The 10301-nt window shown below is 31.9% G+C and overlaps 1 protein-coding gene across 1 annotated transcript; it reads left to right on the top strand.

The window, feature by feature from the left end:
- Positions 1 to 5185: 5185 nt before the first annotated feature.
- Positions 5186 to 8930, top strand: LOC120194077. The gene is made up of 5 exons (XM_039196471.1): positions 5186 to 5733; positions 7694 to 7750; positions 7864 to 7926; positions 8022 to 8090; positions 8269 to 8930. Exons 1-5 carry the CDS (start codon positions 5383 to 5385, stop codon positions 8488 to 8490), a joined length of 762 nt encoding a protein of 253 aa, XP_039052402.1. The 5' UTR covers positions 5186 to 5382; the 3' UTR covers positions 8491 to 8930.
- The last annotated feature ends 1371 nt before the right edge of the window (positions 8931 to 10301 follow it).

Below are 10301 nucleotides of genomic sequence, written 5' to 3'. Positions count from 1 at the left end.
AAAGAACCCAGAGACGCCATAAAGTATTCACAAGCCTTTTGATCGTCATCACGGTTCTGGGGACATGCTGATTTTAATCGGGAGAGCTCCTAGCTTGGAGACCACTTCGCAATACCTACGACAAAACAACTCGTATCACCGGAAAATCAACAACAATGATAGCAGAGATAATCGAAAAATAGGACAGAAACGCTCTAAGAGAGGCCCGATACGACCCTTGAGCAATAGACGTCTCATCCCCCTTCTCATATATTATATAGAGACTAATACTAACACAATTGAATAAAATTGTATAGTTATATGATTAAAGTTTTAGATCTTGAAGAGTGCATAATGCATAAACTAAAAGTGTTCAGACATCAAACCAACGGTTTAAACATAATACAAATGATAAAACTAATTGATGCCGCGTCTAATTTGTGCAACTAATATTTAAAAAAAATAAAAACTAGTTATAAACAATAATTTGACTTTTTTCAATAAATTTTAAATTTAATTCAAATCTCGTTTAGAGAAGAATAAAATGAGAAACTTTGAGGGGAAAAAAAGAATACTCTTAGGGTGCGTTTGGTTCACGGAATGTAATATTACCAGGGAATAGGATTACTGGGAATGTTGTATTTTGTGTTTGGTTGGCTTAGCAGGAATGTAAGATTACGGTGTTTGGTTAAAAGAATAAAAGATTATTGGAATGTATATTTGACCAAATTGTCCTTATTATATATTTGTTTTTTTAACAAGTTAAAAAATATTTATATATTTTCTTTAAAAAATTTAAGTTCATAAAATTTATATAAATTTTTTTTACAAAATTGAAAATATAAAAAGGTTTAATGAAAGGGTAAAATTTTATTTTAACCCCTGAACTTCATATAAAATTTTAATTATAGACTTTTTTTTGTATATCTAAAATAGTTTAAAGATAAATTTGTAATTTAACATTCGTAGAATTTTTATTATTCAATGATAGAAAAATGATATTTAAAAAAATTGTAAAGCCATTTTAGTCCAAAACGCCGAGAATTCAACAATACCTAAGGAAATTGAGGTAATGACATTCCCGTTAATATACCCCAAAAATTCCACTATTGGTAATCTTACATTACCGGGAATGAGATTCCCGAGCTAACCAAACGGGGAATGTGGATTCCATTCCTATGAGAATCCCACATTCCCCCATCCAAACACCCCCTTAGTGAGTCTAGAACTCACAATTTAAAAGAATACGAGAGATCAATGACTAACTAGCTAAATGTATTCTAACATAAACCTGCATAGTACCTGTGCATATATTCCCATATATAAAAAGCAATGGTAGAAGTAGAACCAACGATGAAATTGGTTGGTGGAGAGTGGCAACGCAATGAAAGGGTTACAGATATACGCCGACAGGAGGCAAAGAGAAGAGTGGCCGAGAAAAGGAGCAAAAATACAGAGCGCCGAAAGACGAATTGTCACCCACGCTATCCATAGCTTCCCTTTCCCTAATCATATCATCATATACTTGCTCTCGCTTTTTATTTCCCTCACCTATAATTTGTTGGTACAGAACGGTGACATTATTTAATAATAATTAAACACTATTCCTTCTTGTTTGAAAGCCTACCCTATTATGTAAGTGTAGAATATACTTTATCAATAAAATTAATTTGGGCTTTATAGTAGCTTATGCCCGGTTAGTGCCATGAAACCTCAACACGGCAGATTCATTTTATAAGATGCATCACGTGATTAGTAATCAACACTTGTTGAACTTCGAACCAAAGTAAGACACAATTTTTGGTTTGTTTAAGAATAATAATCAACAATCGATTCTATTCACATATAACAATCGATATAACATATTGCTTTTACGAGTAAATTTTCTATATTTGAAAATTAGATAATTTTTAATTAAATATAAAATTAACTTAAGTTAAAAACATGATGTATAATACTACAGAGAAATAACCTAAAACAAGTATACATGTATGTATACAGATTGATAAGGTCAAAATATGAAAAGGGCAATGGACGGCGGCGGGTTACAAGTTTCCGAAGCCTTAACCCTAAAACAATTTAATTTTGGATAAACTACATGAATGAGCACTCAACTATGGGGCTGATGTCGATATGACCATCAAGTATTTAATCGGTTTCAATATAGCCACATGCCGTTAACATTAAGGAGAAATATTTACATGGCAGTTAACAAATTTAGTATAATTACATATTTAATCCTTATAACTTATACATCCTCTCATTTTAGTCCTAATTTTGATTTAATTTAATAAATTTATTTCTCCAATCAAATTGCTACACATATCACAATCTTATTATATTTTAAAAAAAATTAATTTAATAAACTTTCAATTCAATCAAAAGATGACATGTATCATCTTTTGAATTGAAGAGAAAATAATTGAAGATGAGTTTTGACGTCAAATGGATCCAAACTTGTGTCCTAAGGGTGGCCTTCGCAAGACTTAACCATTGAACGAGTTCACACAATTGTTAACATGTTAATACATATATTATACAACTTGTTCAGGTTTAGGCAGAAAAAAAGCTAAAATAACTTAATTGGATTTGAATCCAAAATGAATTACTAACCAAGCAAAACTTAACCAATAGATTAAATCTAATATTTAAGAACCAATTACAATATTTTATATATATATTATATATTATAGTTAATGATAAAAAATAAAAATGAATAAGGAAAACTTATCTAGGCCAATTGAGAATATGAGAGCACTTAAATCACTAAAACAAACCGAATAGTTTATTTATAATTGGCTTAAGATTTTAATATCTTAAACTAAATTTATTGTATTCATATTTATTTTTTAATGATTATATTTAATAAGAAAAAATTAATTTCAAATTATAAATTAAACTTTTGATTTTAAATTATGTTCGTGAGTTCGGGTATGTTAAATGAATTTCTAATTTAATTATATATATATAATCATTAATAAATAAATATAAAGTAAATAAATTTGTTTTAAAGTATTAATATCTTAAATTAATTATAAATAATCTATTAGTTTTTATTAGCAATTTAAGTATTATCATATTCTCATTAGGCCTAGACTTAAGTCATTACTTGTCTATTTTTATTTCTTTCATTTTTTATATCATTAACTATAATATATAACATATATAAAATATTGTAATTGATTTCTAAATATTAGATTTAACCTATTGGTTAATACTTTGCTTGGTTACTAATTGATCTTGAATTAAAATATAAATAAGTTATTTTAGTTTACTTTCTCTGCCTAAACTCGAACAAGTGATATAAAATATGTATTATCTTGATAACAAGCGTGAGAATTGTCTTAATGGTTAAGGTGTGTGTAGGCTACCCTTGGGACCCAAATTCGATTCTCTTAGGCGTCCAAACACAAAAATTAATTATTTTATCTTCAAAAGGTGACAATTTGATTAGATAAATAAATTTATTAAATTAAAATTAATACCATATTGGGAGAATTTATAAGTTTTAAGGACTAAATATGTAATTATAATTTTGTTAACTTTCACGTATGCTCTCTTGTTAAATGTTAACGGTGAGCAATATTTAAATCAATTAAATAGTTAGGTAGTCATATTGATACAATTTTGAAAATGGTGGCCATATCGACATCAACCCTATTTTTAAGTGATCATTCAAGTATTTTACCCTTGAATTTTAAAACCTGATAGTTCCCACGTCACAAACCTACTATTTTCATCTCATCTAGAAAGAAAACTATAACATAAAATGGATTAAAAATAAAGGAAAAAGAATGTATAAGTTATAAGGGCTAACTATATAATTAGATCAATTTTGTTAACTGTTGTGTAAGTAGTAAGTGACTATATTAAAACCAATTAAATAATTAGGTGATTATATTGAAATAATTTTAAAAATGGTGACCATATCGATATCAACCCTATAATTGGATGGTCATTCAAGTAATGTACCCTTAAATTTGAAAACCTGTCAGCTCCACATGTCATCCACGAACCCTACTCTCTTTTCATCTCATCTAGAAAAAAGAATAATAATATAAAATGGATTGAAAATAAAGGTCAGAGTCAGACCCACACACATCACTCGCGCGTTCTGAAGCGGCCCCCTTTAACATGCAACGAGAAATTTAACATCTAAACGATTCGAACGAATACGAATAGTATATATTTATTTTGTTTATTTAATTTTAGTTAAATAAATAAATGAATATAAATAATTAAACGAATATAACTTTTTATTGTGTTCATTCATTAAAGAATACAATTTATTTATTAAAAAATAAATGAACACAAATGAACGAATATAAATAAATAAAAATAAAATTAATTGAGTTTATATTTGAAAAGAGTATTTTCTTTAAAAATAATTTTATGATTATAATTTTTTAAATTAATTGAGTATTTTTATTTGAGTTTAAAATTAATTACATTTTAAAATATTAATACTAAATTAATTATGTTGAATATAAATGAACGGATCACATAATATTTACAGATGTAAATGAATGAATGAACTCTTTATTTATATTCACTTATTTAATTAAATAAATATTAAATTTTATTCATACTCATTTATTTAATAAATAAACTAACATAAACTAATTTTTCATCAAACGTTTCGATGAACATTCCGTTGGTTTTTCGTGAATAGAGAAATCGAACCCAATAACTGGAATATACTTCACCACGCAAATAAATTTAATACATTTTCAATTTTTAAAAAGGCTTAATCAACCCTATTTTATTTAAATTATATATTTTTATTGAATTATTCTCTTTAAAGGTTTTTTTACTATTTATAGTTCTCTAATTTTGAAATATTATTGGTTAAAATAAAATTGATTTGAATATTCTTTTTGCTGATTTTATCTATTTAAAATAAAATTAATAATTTTTATATTTTAATGTTTTTTTATAATTTTCTTTGATAAATGAGATAAATATAAGAAAATATTTATTTAAATATTTTTAATTATTTAATAATAATATTCAACTCCTTATATTTATAGTATTGAAATGAGATCTCAAAAAAAAAACTCCTTAATAACTCAATGTATAATTTAGGGATAAATCTTTCTCTTAAGACTTGAAAAAAATTTGTTGCTATGCTATTAAATTTCAAAATAAATACCCTAAAACAATAAAAAGAAAAAAAAAAGACACCCTCGTATATGTATACATTGCCCACACCCATCTCCTTCACTTTCTTTCACATTTATAAGTTGTAACTTTTTTTTTCTTCTCTCATTCCTCGCCACCTCTGATATCTTCTCTCTTTGCCTCTTGCAAACCCTATATATTATCATTTTCTTCATATCCAGTCTTCGTCACCATCTGAGCTCTTCCTTTTCTTGTTTCGTCTGGTGTTGGTTTTTGGCGGTGATGATTACGATGACGGTGAAGGACGAGTGGGTTCGGGAGGCGATGACGGACGACAACATGGTGGTCGAGTTACTCGTAAGGCTCAAACAAGAGCAGACTGCGCCTCCGGCTTCGAAATCTGCGGTGGTTGCACTCAAATGGGGGATACGTCAACCCAGGTCTAAACCCATGTCGATGAGATGCGACGACAAGAGAGACGGGGATTTCAAAGCCAGCACTAGGCGTAGCCCAACAACGCCTCTTTCTTGGAGCTGCGGCGGCGGCTCTGCATCTCCTTCTGACGCCGATGGCTTTGAAGAGACCAGTAAGCATGTCTCTCGCTCCCAACTAACCGCAACTTCCAGATCCAAGGTTTGTTTTCACTTGTCTCTCATTCTCTCCCTCTCGTTTCCAGCAGCTGATTTTTCGGCGTTTCTTGCGGTGGTCGGTGCTGACTGAAATGACCCTCTATCGCATGTCAATTTATATGCCACCACCATCGTCTTCTGTTTGTATCTCGTGGACGAGACATTCTTGTGTTACTGGATAACTTATTTCTATTGTTAAAACTCCCTTCTTTAATCTCCTCAATTACTTGATCCTATTTCTTTCTGTGTCATGTAAACCTATACTTTTTGGTTTTCTGGAATCTCGACTGTATTATTTTTTCCTTCCATTTTCAGCGGACGAAACTTTCCGTACAATAACTCGCTAAGGCTTAATCTGCGCTTCTTCTTTTTTATTACTTTTCTCGTATCTCTCCGACCATCGGTTTAACAGGATAACATCAATACCAAATTGAATAAACCAATTAACAAGCAGTGTCATCATTTTTTCCGTTAGGACCAAAATGCCCTGCCGTTTTAAAGGATATTTACAGTTTTCACGCGAGGACAACACCATTAGCAGATTGGAACTCTATTTTTTTTAACATTTTCTTCTCGCCTCGTTTTTGGTCACCCGTCATTCTATTGTCGGCTACTTCTACATTTACATGCCGTCCACCTCCCCACCGTATGAACCAGGAAACTTCCCACTAGAGGATCTCCTTTAAGGGCATTTCGGTCATAATGAAATAAGTAGGGCCCACTGAAAGAGGGGTGTTGGTGGGAGCATTTTTGTTTGGGTTGCGAGGAGAGAAGTTATCAAGTGCAACGCGGGTACGGTTAAATTCTGTGGGTCTTCTCTTCCAATCGCTATCTGTAACTGTACTTCCATCTGTTGTCCGGGTTTTTCTCTCGTGTTTATCTTAATGGCTTTTGCTTTTTCAGAGATGGGAATATCTTTTAAGAGTTTCGGCCCCACACTCTTCCATCATTTATGATTATGCGTTGGATGGATCATAGACCGTCCGATTTATAGAAAATTTTCAGTAAGTGAAGGGAAGCGTAGGTTTTATAAATTATACACGTAGTGACCGACTAACTCTTTGCCGTCAGTAAGGTCATAATATAATAGGAATTCACGTGGGGATGGGCAAAAAAAAAAATCGAACCTGTAGGAGAAAATCAAAAATTGAATTAAACGGGTCGAATTCATAATGATAAACGGGATGTGAAAAAATTGAATTTTTTAAACGGGGACGAGTTTAGTAATCTTCGCTCCGAATACCCGGCCCGATAAATATATAAAATAATTATTTTATAAATATATATATAATATTAATAAATTTAATTTAATATAATATATATATATATATAAATGGTAACGGGGATCCCCACAGTGAAAATAACTATCTAAGGTAAACGGTTATTTAAACGAGTAAATTTTACTGTGGTTATCTCCGCGGTGAAAATTACCATTTTAAATAATTGTTTATGTTAAATGGGGATACTCGTTTCCACGCGGTTTTTTCCGATTACCTGATGAGGATCCCCGTTTAAATCTTCGTGATTTTTTAAGTAAGAACGGATACATATTTTTTAAACGGGATCAATCCCATGCCCGAAACCACCGTGTTACCATCCCTAAATTCACGTGACGTCGATCGTATAAATACTATATATAGAGAGTCATAAAGCATTAAATTCAATCATGTGTCTAACATTAATATAACGTGGCGTGTTACTATTGGTTCATTGTGTGAGAAGAAGCGGCAATATTAGTGGCATTGGATTCAGAATTTCAACTCTCGCTGTCTTCCAACATTGTATCCGAATCCGCCATTGGAACAGCCATGAAAGCTTATTATCAATATCAGATTTTAATTGTTTCGAGGGTCTTAGTTGACCCAACTTGCCTACCTTTGGGTCGGGTATATTTAACCACTTCAGACAATTTGTTGGTTCTTGCCTTGGGCTTAAATTTAATGATTGGTTGCTGTATGCTGCAGGGTACTGCCGGTAACGAAACTACTGGCACAACTTCCAAGAGATCGAGAAGGAAGAAGGTAAAGTAATTGATCTTTACTGTTCATGATATTTATGCGAAATGTTTTATGCAAGAAAAATCTGAAGATGATTCATGGGTATATTAACTCGGAAGAATTCGGCATATTTTCAGACTTTTGCTGAACTTAAGGAGGAGGAAAATCTGCTTCTGAAGGAAATGGTTATTTTGAAAAAGGTGCGTCGAATGTTCTTCAACTCGGTATTGAATTCATCATGTCTTGTTGATTGCTTCTAGGCAACCTTACAGTCATCTTCTTGTTCGTTGAACAGGTGATAGCATCTGTGCGTGCTACTTGCAAAGAACAGAAAGCCAAGAATGAGAAATTGAAAAGAATTAAGGTCAGCAAAATGTTTCTTTAGTTACTTGAGTCTACTAATATGACCATTCATTAATAACCATCTTGCAAATTTTTTTCATATAATTGGCCAAAACTGAGAATTTATGAAGAAACCTGCATTTCCTTTTGAGAAATATTCTTCTAATGCCCTCTTTTTATGTTAACTTCTATTACTGCAGCTTGATTTGAACTTGAAAATTGCAAAGAATGAACCGGAGGAAATATCTTCTTGTCAACCTCGTCAGAGAGTATTCCCGACTCTCGACTACGGTCCCTCACCCTCACACGCTCTTGATGATCACAAAGAACTGCTAGATTCTTGCAATGTAGGGACGGCTTTACTGCCTGATCTAAATATGATGCCCGTTGAAGATGATTCTGTCACCGAGACATTATATTAGCACCACATGAAAAAGATGATTCGACTACTTAGACCTTCTTGCAGCTGAAGGCTGTGAGAAACCGGTGAGGACTTGCAGGAAAAATAATGAGACTGGCCACGGCAATGAGCTATTTGCTGATTAACTATACTTATACTCTCACCAAGCTACAAATATCACAGTTTGAGCTTGCTCCAGGTTAGAAGCCCTGAAAAGGCAAAAGAAGCTGACCGGCTAGGGAGAAGATTCCGCGAGTAGTGTAGAAATTCCGAGCTTGTAGATGGCAAGCATTCTTGTCATGGTGCAGGCTCCAACATTCCTGCAATATTCGTTGGGGTGAACCCTCGCTTACTTTATAATTACGAATTTTAATCGGAATAACTGTGAATTATTTGTAGGTGTAACCTGATGGCTTGGCCGTATAAGCTTCTTGAAAACTAATTTCAGAATTTTGCTGTTACAGACTGTGTTTTCAGTTTACAGCCCCCCCCCCCCCTTTCAATTATTATGTGTAATTCCGGGGAGGATTTTCAGGAAGGATTGATATCGTCTCTCTATAACCTTCGTGCTGTAGCCAGTATCTATATATTTGACTCTTGCCTATATAGCTCGTGTTTGGTTTTGCTGGTAGCTACTCGGTAGCTTTTGTCAGTGATGTTCCTTTGACTGACGTGAAAAGGCTTTGTCTTACCCGATGATTGGAATTTCCAACCTTGGAAAAAGGAGCGTTGTAAGAATCACAGCTATAGGAGTTCTGGTAAAAAACGGTGCCATTAATTTAATTGAAATAAAACTGTGCACACCTGCTTTTTTGGTTTTATCCTTGCACTTTTAGTATTTGTCCGATTATACAATTAGTTGTCGGGTTATGACCTTTTTGTCTTTAATTAAATGCGTTTAAGCTGCGAGGAGGGAACACATACATGGCATTGAGGCAATTTGATCGCTGTGCATATCATAATCTCGTAGATTCGCCATGTATACCCCCTTTTGCCGCTCGGAAGAAAAAAAAAGCAAAATCTTCATTTTTTTTTTAATTTATTTTTTTTTGACATTCAAAAATAAAATTTTGAAGAGGATTGATTGACAAGCCAGACCTAACATTTTGACGAGAAAGAGATGGTGATTGGACCATGGCATCCAGCCAATGGAAGAGACACAGGTAAATTAGTGGTTTGTTGAGAAGTTTTTATTTTTCTAAAATAAAATAATTTTATTGTTTGACAGTATTGTTAAATTTGTTAATCAATGGTTATCGTATGAAAATGATATGATAAATTTATATAATATCACACACTAACGTGGTAGTGTCACATGTGCGAAAGTGATGAAATGACAAATGTCACGTCATCAAAAATTAATTTAATTTTAAAGTAATTATATATAATTTTTTAATAATTATCAATCAATGCATTGATGAAATGTGTCATCATCTCATTAGGTTAGATATGAAATTGTAAAATTTGCATTTGGGGTATTTAACTCGAGTTACTAAGATTAAAGACTATGCACATTACCAACAAGCCAAGCCAACAACTTGATTATCTCTTGTAAGATTTAATATTTATTCTATGTATCGACTCTCACGCATTTTATCAAACACCTTCTTCTTTCATTGTAATTTTCAACACAAACAAATCAACAAACATTTTGCAAAAATAAATAGCCAACTGAGATGTAAAAGAAGATTAGAATATCCATTTTATAAAATAAATTAACTATAAATAACTAGGTTATTGTACAACTAAAACAATTAAGCAAAACTGAGTTAAGAAACAAATAACGAATCAAATTCTAGATCTAATGATATCAGTTACTTAATTCTAAATTTC

The sequence above is a fragment of the Hibiscus syriacus genome, unplaced genomic scaffold (assembly GCF_006381635.1).
Source record: "Hibiscus syriacus cultivar Baekdansim isolate YM2019G1 unplaced genomic scaffold, ASM638163v2 tig00116997_pilon, whole genome shotgun sequence".
NCBI lineage: Eukaryota > Viridiplantae > Streptophyta > Magnoliopsida > Malvales > Malvaceae > Hibiscus > Hibiscus syriacus.
The sequence above is the reverse complement of the archived record's forward strand: the minus strand, read 5'-3'. Positions and strand labels throughout refer to the sequence as shown.

Bases quoted from the DNA above. Each gene is read 5' to 3' on its own strand.
- LOC120194077 (XM_039196471.1), top strand. From the start codon at position 5,383: ATGATTACGATGACGGTGAAGGACGAGTGGGTTCGGGAGGCGATGACG. The intron at 5,734-7,693 runs GTTTGTTTTCAC...TGTATGCTGCAG, and splicing joins CCGCAACTTCCAGATCCAAG to GGTACTGCCGGTAACGAAAC. The intron at 7,751-7,863 runs GTAAAGTAATTG...GCATATTTTCAG, and splicing joins AGAGATCGAGAAGGAAGAAG to ACTTTTGCTGAACTTAAGGA.